This window comes from Seriola aureovittata, chromosome 14 (assembly GCF_021018895.1).
Source record: "Seriola aureovittata isolate HTS-2021-v1 ecotype China chromosome 14, ASM2101889v1, whole genome shotgun sequence".
Classification (NCBI taxonomy): domain Eukaryota; kingdom Metazoa; phylum Chordata; class Actinopteri; order Carangiformes; family Carangidae; genus Seriola; species Seriola aureovittata.
Window position 1 is genome coordinate 11,828,748 of NC_079377.1, and position 13,792 is coordinate 11,842,539.

The window sequence follows — 13,792 nt, forward strand, 5'->3', positions numbered from 1 at the left end:
CGTCACCGTTCCAGGCTGCTCCTCCCCCCGGTCCCTCCTCTGGATAGTCCCGTCCCGCACAGGGCCGCCATGGTGGGGCACAGAGGACCGACAACAGCCCGGGGCCCCACAGGCTGACAGAGGACACCCAGAATGAAAAACTCTGGACCTTAAGCTTGTTTTTAAAAATGCTTGATATAGATGTAGCGAAATATACTTAATAAAGTTTATTTAAAATATGACCCAGCAGTATGTTTGAAAAGCTATGACAGTGGTGAAAGTCCTGCTATGTGTTTTACAAGGTTTTATTTATTTAATGTTTATTTGTTTACGGACAAGTAGTTCTATATAGCATAAACCAATGCCACAGATTTATAGCCTAAGCTAATTTGCATTTTCTGGCTTTTAAAATACATGCAATAAAATAAAAGAAGAAAACCACAAAAATAAAAATAAAACCCCAACCAGAAAATAGCCTACATTACAAAAAACAACACAAAACTCAACAAGAACATACAACCACAGCACAAGACGCAAACAATACACAAAACAGAAACAATTTATAACAATACAATAAATGTACCATGAAACAAGTAGCAAATCATTCCTGACAGGTCCATCTTTAAAAACTATTTCAGATTATGTTTAAAATGATCCCAGTCTTGATCCATTTTGAGTTATGTGGGTAAAGAGTTCCACATGTTGATGAATATAGCACTTTACAAATTCTGTGTATATTCATGAATAAAGTTACAATTAATCATATGCAAGATAAACCACAAATCAGCTGCTACACAGTGAACCCAGTGTGGGGCCATTTGGTGGTTGGCTGCACTTTGCCCTGCTGGTAATCCAGCCATGCCAACGTGCCTCTCCTGTCCTTTTTCAGTCATGCCCTCTTTAGCTTTACTTCATGTCCGAAAGCCAGAATCCATCAAATAATTTATCAGCAAATAAATGTATGTCTATGTAAAACGTCACGTCACATCCTGCACGATTTGTGATTCAGCTTTCTAGACGCATAATCTGACAGATTTCAATTTCTGAATGAAAAAAAAAATAAGCACACTCATGTCAACCTTTAAGATACTTATTTCGATTTTTATTTTACACTTTTCTCCTTTCCAGTTTAGAGGTCAAGGTCAGCTCCAGGCTTCTGTTGCAGGGTCCCCTTGTGGTAGTAGTGTCATTAACCATCCGGTTATTTTGCCACCACCATCCAAGGTTAATAGGGCTTCAGCTCTGACGTTTGGAGTATATGGAGTTTTGATTGGGAGTATTGACAATTGACAAAATTTGAAATTCCCACTTTTTTTTTTTTTTTTTTTTTTTTTTTAAAAAGAGCAATTTGTGTCTTTTTCCTGCCGTGTTTAAACAGTCATGATAAAACTCACAACTTTCTGATGCTTTTCTCACCTCAAAAAAAGTAAACATTTAACAACTTACAAGTAATAAAAACAGATTCACAAGTCCTATAGGTATATAATAGCAGCTTACCTCAAACTAATAAACTGAACTATGAAGATGGATTAATGATGCAGTCTTAGCAGGCGGCCACAGGTGGTGCTGAAGCCTGCAGCAGCTTCAGAGCCTCTCCTCTACTATCTCCAACAGTTGTTTAAACATAACCACAAAAACAAAAATAGACAGGAAGGGTCCTTGAGAGGTGGCAGACAGCAGACGCCCCCCCCCCCCCCCCCCCCAATGAAACACAACAACATCATGGGGATTTTAGTGAACTGACAAAGACCTGCTTTCTTTTCATTATGTTCATAATTTGTTGACATTTTTTCTAAATTGTTTGGGTGGATGACGACAAACTGTGGACCTGAACAACAAAACAAGATGAAAACAGATAAAAGCACGACTACTTCTTATGACAATATACTATGAGCAATGAACCCAAGGTAAATGTGCCGTCAGTTGTAACACTTAGGGTTGCTCTTTGGTTCACTTTGATTTTGTTTGATGCAGTGCTAGAAGAAAAAATGTCATGTATAGCAAAGAGTTTGTATGAGACATTTGTAAATATACAGAAAATAGCATTTCTCTATCCATCCTCTAGGGGGAACCAAACCCCATTAAATAACCTACCACTGAGCTCTGTTCAGCTCAAACAGATTGAAAAGACAAAAAATGTCAAAAATCAAGTGAATTTGCTGATTTCATAGTCCATTTAATGGTGAAGAAAATTCAGTTATACAGAAAAAAAACATGGCAATTGCTGCCTGCATATTAAGACAAACAACACAGAGTAATCTAAAGTGAACAAAGGCCTGGTATTGTTCAAAGTTAATGAATGATAGAGTGCACTTTTCCCCACATCCTCACAATGTAAATAGCAAGATCGTATGCGAGCATTTATCTGCGTCCAAACTGTTTCTTAAATGCCTTTAAGGACTTTGCCATCATTGGAGCAACTCCTGTGAGAACAACAAAAAAATAAAAATAAAATGTAAATCATGACCACACAAGTTAAATGTATAGCTTTCATTCTGACCTTTGATGAAAATGACTGGAGAAAAAAAAGAGCAACAAAAAAGTAACATCTGCATCCACAATACTCTCTTGTCAGCTCACTTGTTTTTTTGCGAGGGTCTGGTGTATTGCTTCCCCCTGAGCTGGAGCTGCTGGACCGGCTGGGCTCGTTACAACTCGGCTTCAGTCTGTTGTCCTGAACCTTGACGCTGGAGATTTGTGAAATAACAGCACAGTGCAGAATTGGAGTTATCATTTTCAGAGCAAAAACAATGCAGATAAAATAACAAAAAAGAGTCTCCATCCACGTTTTTTAACATCCCATGTCGCACAAGTTGACAACAAAAGGACCCAAGGCCGTCCCTAACCAGAATAAAACCAGTTTATCCAGCACATTGCTCCAATTCCTGTGTTTGGATAAGCTCACCCAAAAAGCATTTCACTCACTGTTATCACACGAGTCTCCGACAGGTTATGACCCTGCTAAGCTGCTGTTGTTGAGTGATCACTTTGTAGTTAAGGGCTTTTATGTGGAAGAGGAGCAGAGCAAAGCACAAGGCTTACCAGGTGTTCATGCTTTACCGAAGATAATCAAATGCACAGCAATGAATGGCTCTTATATAAAATGTTTGGTTTGTTTATGAAAGCTGTAATTAGGAAAACAACCTGAAATTAGTATTTTGTATATGAATATAAATATGTAGATATTTGTCTATATATTAAGAATGGTGAAACTCACCTGCACCTGGGCTGATGAGGCTGCTGAACAGCAGTTCCATGAATTTCCTGCTGAATTCGCACATCTCTCGGTGGCTTGGCAACAGTGTGAATAAATGCCATCTTCACCTGCCGACCTAAAAAAAAAAAAAAAAAAAAAAAGTGTCACAGTGTACAGAACGTAATAAGGACTAAACTAAATATTCTTCTACAATATACATTGTATATAGTTTCAGTTTTAGTTTCAGCAACAGCCTGATTTTATGTACAGTAAACACCTTTGGGTTTCTTAGAATGGGCCGATACAATGCTTTTTGTCAGTCTTTGGAGCTTCCTCTCCCTCTCCTCAGACAACCTGATGTACATCTCTTTCCACGATTCGTACTCCTGAAGCTTGGAGTCTTTGAAGTCCCTCTGGCAGTGTCTCCCCCATATGTGGTCTGACACTCCAATGTAGATCTGCGGACACAAATAGTTACAGGGCTAACGACAAATAAACACCTGTGGACAGATTTATTTCCTAATCACAACTTTTACAGTAACTTTTCTAATCTGTACCCAAGGTCTGTGAATATGTTAACTGACCTAGAAAGGTAATTTCAGAACAAACTGACACACACTCAGTGGCCACCTTAAGTAATCTTGCTCATTAACAGCAGGCCTTGACTACCGGTGCCTGATGTGGTGGTTCAAGCATCTCAGAAAAAGCGTCACTTAACAAAGAGCACCTAGTTAATGCTTCTCTGTGGATATAAAACCTAAACCTTGACCCATCAGATTAGTTAACAAGAAGGCCACAGGTAGGCAGTACACAGCCAAGAGTAACAGTGACAACCGGAAACTGATTGTGTAACTTGTTGAACTTGTCGGGCAGCAACACCATCATGTGTTTACTCCTGACAGCTAAAAAGAAGGGGCTGAACCAATTAATCAATTAGCAGATTGATAGAAATTAATCTGTAACAATTCTGATAATCGACTGTTAAAGTTTTTTTTCCACTTTCTTAATTTTGAGGATTTTCTGCCTTTCTCAATTTTTTATTATACTGTAACATCAACTTCTTTGTTTTCTGTGCTGTTGGTCCAACACAACAAGACATTTAAATGCGTCACCACGGTCTTTAGGAAATTGTGACAGGCATTTTTCACTGATATTTTATAGGCTAAACATAGACTAAAAAATGTGTATACATACACACACATACATATACATATATATACATATATATATATATATATATATATTATATATATATATATATATAGTTGCTCGCACAGCCTCTGGGCCTCAGGGGGTCAGACCCAGTGCTCAGCAGGTGTACCTAATAAAGTGGCCACAAAGTGCGTGTCTGCACTAAATTTATTCATACATCACATTCTTACTGGGTTGCATTCTTCAATGCGTAGCAGCTGCTCCGGCGTACACCTCTCCAACACTGGCTCGAGGATTTCAAATGGGACTCCGCCAGTTTCATAAAGCACTGAGAAGAGATCCCTGCACCTAAATATAAATCCAACAGACAGACAGACATCACAGCAAAAAAGGTTCTTTGGGCTTTACTCACAGTTAATATTGTTCTGGAGTATGCGGATACACTGTTGGTATAAGCTCATCATGGTTGGGAGGAAGACGGTCTTGGCACCAGAGTACACTTGCATCTTCTTGTTAAGTCGCTGACCGGTAAAGACGGCAGAGTCCTCAGAGGCGTCGCAGAAATCAGACTCCCTCTCAACTTTAAAGGCAGAAAGAATGAATGTCAAGAATGAAATAACCAATGCGAAAATGCAGCTGTGTTTGCCACACACACACACACACACACACACACACACACACACACACATTACCTTTCCTATCAAAGTACTCAACACTGGAGGGCCCTTCCCATTCAGGCAGAACAGCAGGTAAAGGAATGCTCATCAGGTCCATTACAGACTCCCCAAACTTCTAAAATAAGAGATATCATTGGTCAATATCAATCAGTCATGACCTGCACTCTACAAGGAAAACTTTTAAGATTATTGTTACCTGTTTTGGAGGGCTAATAGTTATAGACATCACAGGTGACTTGAAAAGTTTCATGCCAGAATCTTTTGCTGCTTCCTCTTTTACTCCAGTCTTGATTTTTCTGGGAGCTCTCTTTACTCCACATCGCTCTTTTCTCTTGAAAACATTAACGTCATAGTTCAAGTACGATTCAAAGGATTTGGAGGGCTCCTCTTGGTCACTGACACTTTCCTTGTCTTTGTGTTTCATTTTGGCCTTTTTGTTTTTGTGTTTTGAATTTCCCTTACTTTCAGACTCTTGTTTATGTTCAGGACCGACATGCCTCTCTTTGCTCGTTTTGTTCCTTTTTCTCTTTTGGTCCTCCGAGCTCCTCGATTTTCCTGAAGACCTGTCCTCTCTGGCATTGGCCAATTTTAAGGTTTTTGAGTTTTTGTCACTGGACTCAAATGAAAAAGATTCTTCATCTTCCTTCGATGATTCTTTTGATGGCTTTGACTTCTTATTTGACTCTTTTTCTGGCCAAAATCCCCCATCATCAGAGTTGCTTTTCGGCTTTTCTCTGGAGTCAGACCTGGATCTCTGATGAGTGTCTTCTGAGTTGTTTCCAAGCAAAGTATCACCATCTCCTGATTTTCTGTCGCTCTGATCATTTTTCTTCTTGGAAGCAAATAATACGTCTATTTGATCCTCTCCAATTTCCTTTTCCACGATGTCATTCTGAAAGATATTCTGGTTTTCTTGGTGACTTTTTTCTCCATTTTCATTCTCTTTTCCTTTCTGTTGTTCACATTGTTGTTTCAGTGAAGCGGTTTTCCCACTCTCCGTTTTGAGGAAGACCTCATCTGAGGATTCCTGACTCTTGCTGTGAGATGTTGAGCAGTTATTGTTTAAATCCTCTAATGTCAAACTTCCAGTGTTTGAACAGTTTTGGTCGTCTAGTTTGTCTTTAACAGACATGGTCTCTGACACATCCCCATCTTCTGTGTGGCTGCATCAAGGGAAGATTCAAGATGTCACACACATACAAATTAAGCACAATTAATTTTATTCTACACCCGAATTATAAATACAATTACAAACTTAAATACGCTTCACCTTGAGCACTCCTTAGGGACCAGTTTTTTCCAACCTTTAACTAGTGACTTGGCAAATTCTCCAGCCTGTTCATGTCTCCGCAAGGAGTTAACTGCTTTGCCAATTCCAGTTTCCTACATGTAGACACTTGTTAGTGCAGTCCATGAAAACTTAACTTATGCAAAATGCATGTGAAAACATAAACACAATATCCATTCTTTGCCAAAAGAGACTTACAGCAAGAATATCTAGTGTGATATCCAGATCCTTGAGTTTCTGCAAGATTTTAAGAACCTAGAAAGAGAGTAATTGACACATTAATCCCTCTGGTGAGGTTGTTAATGCTTTTAAAATAGTGTCAGAGCAACCATCTAATGTGCTTGGACATGGCTTTCACACACGCAATTAGGAAAAATAGTTGCTAAAATGTGAACAAAATTGAAGAAAACCTGCCATGCCAAATATGGCAGTCCTGGTTTTGGATCACCACAGTTGCTGATTGTGCATTCAGAGCAGAAGTTATGTATGGGAACCTCACACCCACTTAGGGTGCTCCTTTTACTGTGAACTATAAATGGATAATGCTACTGCTGGTAAGTAAAGTCTCACTATGTGGGTGAATTAGGTGCTTTCAGGTTACACGTTCCAAATTTTAATGTAATCTTAATTTAATCTGAAGAAACTAAACATTGGCCAGTTTATGTAAAGGCAGCAGCAACAGTAACTTAAACAAGCCTGCAGAGCGTCACAACCTTCATGGGTGATGGACGGCAGCCATAAGCTGAACAACTGGAGGAGCTGCCAATTTTAGCAGCAAAAGCGCCTCCCATCTACCAGAGCCTGGCCTGACCCCCCAACCCCACCCCAACACGATAGTGAAGTGTGGCTGCAGCAGCGCACATGTCACTGACTCAAACAGCCCCCACCCGCTTCTGCCTGTCCGCACATGATACAAGAAAAAAAGCACAGCCTGCAGAGAGGAGACTGTCAATTAGGCCTCATCATGACTTCAGTTCACTTTTTTATAGCTTCCAATGTGAGAGCAGGTGGTAGTAGACTAATGTTTACACCAACGCCCAGAGCTTTTTATTTGCCTTTATAAAATTACAACAAAGCCATGAATGAAAGACGAGAAAACTGAGTGTGGAGCGGATAAGAAAAAGAAAAAAACGCTTCAGAAACAGGAAACGCGGGCAGACATATCTAAAGAACCGTAAGAGTAGCCTGTAGTATCCCAAAGGCTGCAGCTTTCCTCCCCTTGCTCTGCTCTGTTGACTTACTTAAAAATGCATGTATGTGTTGTATCTACCGTGGCAGTCTCTGCTGTGTCTGTGAGCTGAAGTTTGAGCCGCATGACTTTCTTCACCACATCAGAGCTGCTGGCCATCACGGCGATTCACGTGCAAACCGTCTACACACACACCGGGCAGCGCGCGCCCATTGATGACATTATTATAATGGGGCGGAACCGACGACAGATGATGTGGGGTGTAGTATGGTTTGGAATTCATGCAACCAATTCATATTAAACATGCGAATGTGAGTATATGACAAACACATATCAACATAATGTTGCAAAGGGGAACAAAATTAAGATATTGAAAATAAACTGTCTTTCTGAAATGTAACCCCCTTGGTCCTCTGGGTACCTGCAGGTCCCTCTTTAGGAGCTGTTGATTGGTTGTCTATTGTTAGACATGGCATGAGGATTTTCTCATAATATGACATGAAAGGCCTTTGAAAGAAATCCTTTCAAAAGTCAAGGTCCATGACCTACATGATTTTGACTCTTAAATATTTTGTGGAAATTAATGTATTTCAGGAACTTGCGGCCTAGGCTACACTTTTAAGCCTGCATCAACCAACACATCAGAGAAAGCAGTAATGTAATATGAGCTGGACCTAGATGGTGGGGACTCTCCTACACTTCCTAACTACAGTATTCCCCTTTTTGTGCTGTATATCATCCGCACAGAAAGCTACAGGATAACGTTATCTAATGTGCCGGTAACAAACTGATGCTTGTATGATTGTGCTGATTTCCATTTAGATTGTCTAGAAGATCACGTCCAACAATAAGTTAAGGTCATTTTAATTTTAGTTTTACCATGGAGAGTGTTGTAGAAGTGAAATATCAAAAAGAGTATTTCTACCTGGATACTAAAACAAGATGCTCTTTGCACCACTAAGAGCTAGTGATTTTTTTTCTGTGGTAAGCAAAATGAAACTCTTCATATGACGTCGAGCTTCGGTGGGATGTTGACATCAAGAGATTGGAAGCTATTGTGGGACACTGTATGGTTGGGGGGTGTATGGTCCCTGCCCTCTCCCACATGCATTGCACAATACTTGATTGGCACTCACTGCCTTAGAGGAGGAGTTAACTGCATGTCTCTTTCAGCAGGGGTGACTGCTGGTCTCTCTCTCCTGCTCCAGTAACTGGAGGTACAAGTTCCTTCTTCACCAGCCTCAACTTCATTTCTCAGGTAAGTGGAGCTTTCCCATGCTGTGACTGTTTGCAATTTTAGCAATGAAAAGGGAACATGGTGCAATTAATGCTTCAGCTTTGGTCGGTCATTTTAGAATGGAAAATACGTTCTTTTTTCACTTACTTTGGCTCCAAAAGGCAAATAAATTATCTGAAGTTATTGACCTTTTTGTAAAAAAAAATATTTTTTTTTACACATAGCTATTCTGATAAGCTTCAACTTTGCAAGGGTTGTAGTTAAATAATGGGTCACTTTTCATGAAACTTTTTTGTCTTGTAGCTGGTATTAATTGCAGATTTATCCAGGACAAGCTTGAAGGCATTCAGTAAAATAAAGAAAAGGTACAAAAAAAAAAAAAGAAGATTTGCCCTAATCTGAATTTAAACAGTCAGAGGACATGAGGCCTGCTGCTCATGCCTCAAAGTCTATAAAAGGAACGTCATGGGAGAGCCGTTCAGTGTTGCTATTCCTGGACATACTGCTGATAAATTGTGACAGATGCAAAGAGGGGCATGTTGACGCACTCACTCATTCCAGCATCACCTGGTAGCACACATGTTTTTATAGGTGTCAATGTCTGGATGTGCTGAAATAAATTGAACGAACTCCACAATGTAAGAAAAAGTCTTCTTCTTCCTCTCCTTAAATCCAACATTATTGTTTAGTTTGGGGCAAAGAAAACAACACATTGCCCTAAAAATAGGGCAAACGCACAGCTCAGGATATGAAATAATTCAAAACATTTCAGCAATATAAACTGTTTTAATATAGTTCAGTCTTGTGAATGTGTCATGCACTCATCCCCTCTTTATTTTTCAGCCACATGACCGATAATTTAATGAGCAGACTAAATTAAATCTTGGCCAATTCTTTGCGAGAATAACTCATATCTGTCACAATTTATCTGTAGCACACAGCTTTATCTGCCTGACTGTTATGATACCACTTTGATTTCTTTGCGTCATCCTCAAGTTGTAATGTGGTTTCCTGTAATGTGGTTTCTTGACATGTTGTATTTATATTTCCAGAAGGTCTGGGCTGTGTTCTGCTGCTACAGCCATGGCACCCAAAAAGAACAAGGCAACCAAAAAGAGTAAAGGAGACATAAATGAAATGACCATAATGGTTGAGGACAGCCCCATCAACAAGATCAATGGGTTAAACACTCTGTTAGAAGGAGGTAACGGCTTCAGCTGCATTTCAACTGAAGTTACTGATTCTGTGTACGCACCAAACCTCCTGGAGGGTATGAGCAACATGAGACAAGAGAGCTTCCTCTGTGATCTAACAGTCGCCACCAAGTCAAAATCATTTGACGTCCACAAGGTTGTCATGGCCTCCTGCAGCGAGTACATTCGTAACATCTTGAAGAAGGATTCTGCCCTCCAAAAGATCGACTTGAACGACCTCTCACCGGTCGGCCTCGCCACTGCAATCACATACGCATACTCCGGAAAGCTGACCCTGTCGCTGTACAGCATCGGCAGCACTATTGCTGCAGCCATGCTGCTGCAGATCGGCAGCCTGGTGAAGATGTGCAGTGATTTCCTCATGCAGGAGCTCAGCGTGGAGAATTGTATGTATGTGGGCAACATCGCCGATGCCTACGACCTCAAAGAAACCAAGGAGGCGGCTCAGAAGTTCATGCGGGAGAACTTCATCGAGTTTTCCGAGATGGAGCAGTTCCTCAAGCTCACCTATGAGCAGATCAGTGATTTCCTGTCTGATGATTCTCTGCAGCTCCCCTCTGAGGTCACCGCCTTCCAGATTGCCATGAAGTGGTTGGACTTTGACGAGAAGAGGCTGAAATACGCAGCAGATCTCCTAACTCTCATCCGCTTCGGCACTATCTCTGCCCAAGACCTGGTGAACCATGTCCAGAGTGCGCCCAGGATGATGCAAGACCCCGAGTGCCACCGTCTCCTTGTTGACGCCATGAATTACCATCTGCTTCCATACCAACAGAACATCCTCCAGTCACGCAGAACAAAGGTACGCGGTGGCCTCAAGGTGGTACTCACAATTGGTGGACGTCCTGCTTTGACAGAGAAATCTCTCAGCAAGGATGTTCTCTACAGAGATGCAGATAACCTGTGGAATAAGTTGACAGAAATGCCAGCAAAGAGCTTTAATCAGTGTGTGGCAGTCTTGGATGGCTTCCTGTATGTGGCAGGTGGTGAGGACCAGAATGATGCAAGGAATCAGGCTAAACATGCTGTTAGCAACTTCTGCAGGTAAGAACTAATTGATTTAAAGACATTTGTCAAAATCGTTTGTGTAGACTTATGAAATAACTTAAAATACCCTCTGTCTTTAGATATGACCCACGCTTCAACACTTGGATTCACTTGAGCAACATGATCCAGAGGCGCACCCACTTCAGCCTCAACACCTTCAATGGCCTCTTGTTTGCCGTCGGAGGGCGAAACTCTGATGGTGTTCAGGCCTCTGTGGAGTGCTATGTGCCTTCCTCCAACCAGTGGCAGATGAAAGCTCCCATGGAAGTGCCCCGCTGCTGTCACGCCAGCTCCGTCATCGAGGGCAAGATCCTTGTGTCTGGTGGTTACATCAACAACGCCTACTCCAGGGCTGTGTGCTCGTATGACCCCTCTACCGACACCTGGCAGGATAAGAACAGTCTCAGCACACCTCGAGGCTGGCATTGCGCTGCCACCGTGGGAGACCGAGCCTACGTCATCGGTGGCAGTCAGTTGGGAGGTCGTGGGGAGAGAGTGGATGTCCTCGCCGTCGAATCTTACAATCCTCACAACGGGCAGTGGAGCTACAGCACGCCTCTTCACACAGGAGTGAGCACAGCCGGTATTTCCATTTTGAACAACAAGGTCTATCTCCTCGGAGGCTGGAACGAGGGCGAGAAGAAGTACAAGAAATGCATTCAGGTTTACAACCCTGACCTCAATGAATGGACTGAGGATGACGAATTGCCAGAAGCTACAGTCGGCATCTCATGCTGTGTCGTCACCATACCCACACGAAAAACACGAGAATCCAGAGCCAGTTCAGTTTCATCTGCACCAGTCAGTATATAAGAGTTTAAGTGATACTAATGGTGTAGTTTACATGTCCAAAGGTCTCGAACTTGGCTGTTGCATAAAGATTGGTTCTCAACTCTACCAACAGTCGCATTTTTGGGGCTAAGATGGTCAGTTTAAATGGTCATCAACTTTCTTCAGATGAGCAAAAATAAGTAAAATGCAAAAATTACGAATTTGGGAACACATTCTTACAAAATTAGTAAAAAAAAAAAAAAAAAAAGAAAAAAGAAAAAAATTCAATTAATTTAAAGCAAATTGAAGCCAGTGCTGGCAAGGAGAAGTCATAAACTAAATTTTATTTCGACATTAATAGTTTGCATTTGGTGCAGAGCAATATGTTTCAATTTTATCATTTTTAGACAGAATTTTCCTTTTGGGGCCAAATCAGTTGGGATTTTCATTAACCCTTTTTTATAGCAAATATAATGTTATATGGAAGGCATTAAAATATAAAATCAGTGTGGAAATTGATCTGTAACATAACTGTCTTTTTTACCCAGTGCCATTGAAATAATAATGCTGGATTTTGTGACAGTCCAGTTTATGATGACAACTGCTACTGTGATTCTCAGATACTTGAACAGAATAATGAGTGTCAGAAAGCTGGAGCTGGAATAAGTGTCTGCATCACCTACCAGGAGTAGGTGCTTGTGATTAGTGTGTAAACACACCACACACTAAGACTGCAGTTTCTCTACATGTGTCTAATGTATAGCAATCAGTAGTCTCGTGTCGTATGTTGTGTGATCAAACACCATCAGTGTGAAGGAAACTGTTCTGTTGGGAAGATGTTGGAATGATGAGGGTTGAATGGGCCTAGATGTGACAGTAGGAAACTATTTTGTAAAAAATAAAAAGAGAAATATGACTTGGGAATGATGTTGTCAGCCTGAGCTTTCCTGGAAGTCAGTACTCATGAATTCCCTGACTGCTCATGTCTTTTCTTTTTTTTTGTTTGTTTTTAAATTTAACTTTAAATTAAAGAGATGAAGTGTAAGATACTATGAGCTGTGGTGATTTATTATATGTTTCCATGCAAATATGTTTTTAATAATTTTCTGAGTCTTTTAAAGAGATGTATTTATACACTTACTAAAAAAACTGGCCAGGCTTGTTTTTGACCACTATAAATTGACAAACTTACATGTACATAGGATTTATTTATTTTTGCTCTTTATTTCAATTCAAATCTATTTGCCCTTTTTGGTGGTTTCTTATATACCTTTGGGAAATTATTGAAAAGGCCATGGTACTGTTATGGCTTGATGGGATTGAAAACAGCAATGTAAGGATTTACTTTCATCAGATTTGCTTGGCATCAGCTGCAGTGTTTGTAGACGAGGAGGAACAAGAGGTGAGGCCATTTAGAGGGCTACATTTCTGTTTCCCATTTGAATCATGAGGTATGCACTTTTGACTTCCTGTCTTTAATCCTTTACACCACTGATGTCAAAGAGTTTAAATATTGTATATGTCCAGCCAACAGACTCATGCATTTGTGTATTTTTACATTATCTTTACACACATTTAAGAATTTACAAGGCGACAGCAAATAAGTGTTTGTGCGCCAACACCAAGTCTGACTCTAATTTGTTATTAAACATAATGACTGTAAAACCACACAGATTTCATTTTCCTGTGGAGGTACTCATTTACACTGCAAACAAACATAGAGCAGAGAAACAAGACTTCAGGTAACATGAGCCAAATGAATGCATAAAAGGGCTATCGCATTATGCACATTACTTCATTTTTGGTGTACTGTTTCCTCTGATGTGCAAGTCCACTAGTCCCAAACAGAAAACAGAGAGGCATCTCTCCACCATATATATATATATATATATATGTATATACATAATTTTTTTTTCCTTTTACAAGCCATCAGGCTCACATAACAGAAACATAAAGCATTTTCTAATAGCAGCAATAGCAGTAGGATGTATGCTGTTGATGAAGGATCATCGTGATCTTCATTGTTTGGTGCGTTTAAGCAA

General features: G+C 40.4%; 2 protein-coding genes across 4 annotated transcripts; one reads left to right on the plus strand and one right to left on the minus strand.

Moving 5' to 3' along the window:
• Positions 1–2,116: 2,116 nt before the first annotated feature.
• eloal (elongin A, like) lies at positions 2,117–7,867 on the minus strand. Of its 2 annotated transcripts, none has more exons than XM_056396183.1 (11): positions 7,563–7,867; positions 6,491–6,547; positions 6,275–6,387; positions 5,201–6,167; positions 5,020–5,116; positions 4,740–4,907; positions 4,558–4,655; positions 3,453–3,633; positions 3,197–3,311; positions 2,560–2,666; positions 2,117–2,402 (listed from the first exon to the last, which is right to left on the minus strand). In XM_056396183.1, the coding sequence occupies exons 1-11, from the start codon at positions 7,638–7,640 to the stop codon at positions 2,341–2,343; spliced, it is 2,043 nt and encodes a 680-aa protein (XP_056252158.1). In that variant the 5' UTR covers positions 7,641–7,867; the 3' UTR covers positions 2,117–2,340. The 2 variants fall into 2 exon arrangements, with proteins under 2 accessions (XP_056252158.1, XP_056252157.1); XM_056396182.1 differs by having other exon boundaries at positions 5,020–5,119; positions 7,563–7,866.
• A 732-nt stretch (positions 7,868–8,599) lies between these two features.
• klhl31 (kelch-like family member 31) lies at positions 8,600–12,797 on the plus strand. 2 transcript variants are annotated; one of them, XM_056396185.1, is made up of 3 exons: positions 8,600–8,739; positions 9,771–10,976; positions 11,060–12,797. In XM_056396185.1, the coding sequence occupies exons 2-3, from the start codon at positions 9,802–9,804 to the stop codon at positions 11,790–11,792; spliced, it is 1,908 nt and encodes a 635-aa protein (XP_056252160.1). In that variant the 5' UTR covers positions 8,600–8,739; positions 9,771–9,801; the 3' UTR covers positions 11,793–12,797. The 2 variants fall into 2 exon arrangements, with proteins under 2 accessions (XP_056252160.1, XP_056252161.1); XM_056396186.1 differs by having other exon boundaries at positions 8,642–8,739; positions 9,774–10,976.
• Positions 12,798–13,792: the final 995 nt, after the last annotated feature.

Coding starts and splice junctions, on each gene's coding strand:
- eloal (XM_056396182.1), bottom strand. CDS start 7,640: ATGGCCAGCAGCTCTGATGTGGTGAAGAAAGTCATGCGGCTCAAACTT. Junction 6,548..7,562: donor ACACAGCAGAGACTGCCACG/GTAGATACAACA, acceptor CTCTCTTTCTAG/GTTCTTAAAATCTTGCAGAA. Junction 6,388..6,490: donor TCACACTAGATATTCTTGCT/GTAAGTCTCTTT, acceptor GTCTACATGTAG/GAAACTGGAATTGGCAAAGC.
- klhl31 (XM_056396185.1), top strand. CDS start 9,802: ATGGCACCCAAAAAGAACAAGGCAACCAAAAAGAGTAAAGGAGACATA. Junction 10,977..11,059: donor GCTGTTAGCAACTTCTGCAG/GTAAGAACTAAT, acceptor CTCTGTCTTTAG/ATATGACCCACGCTTCAACA.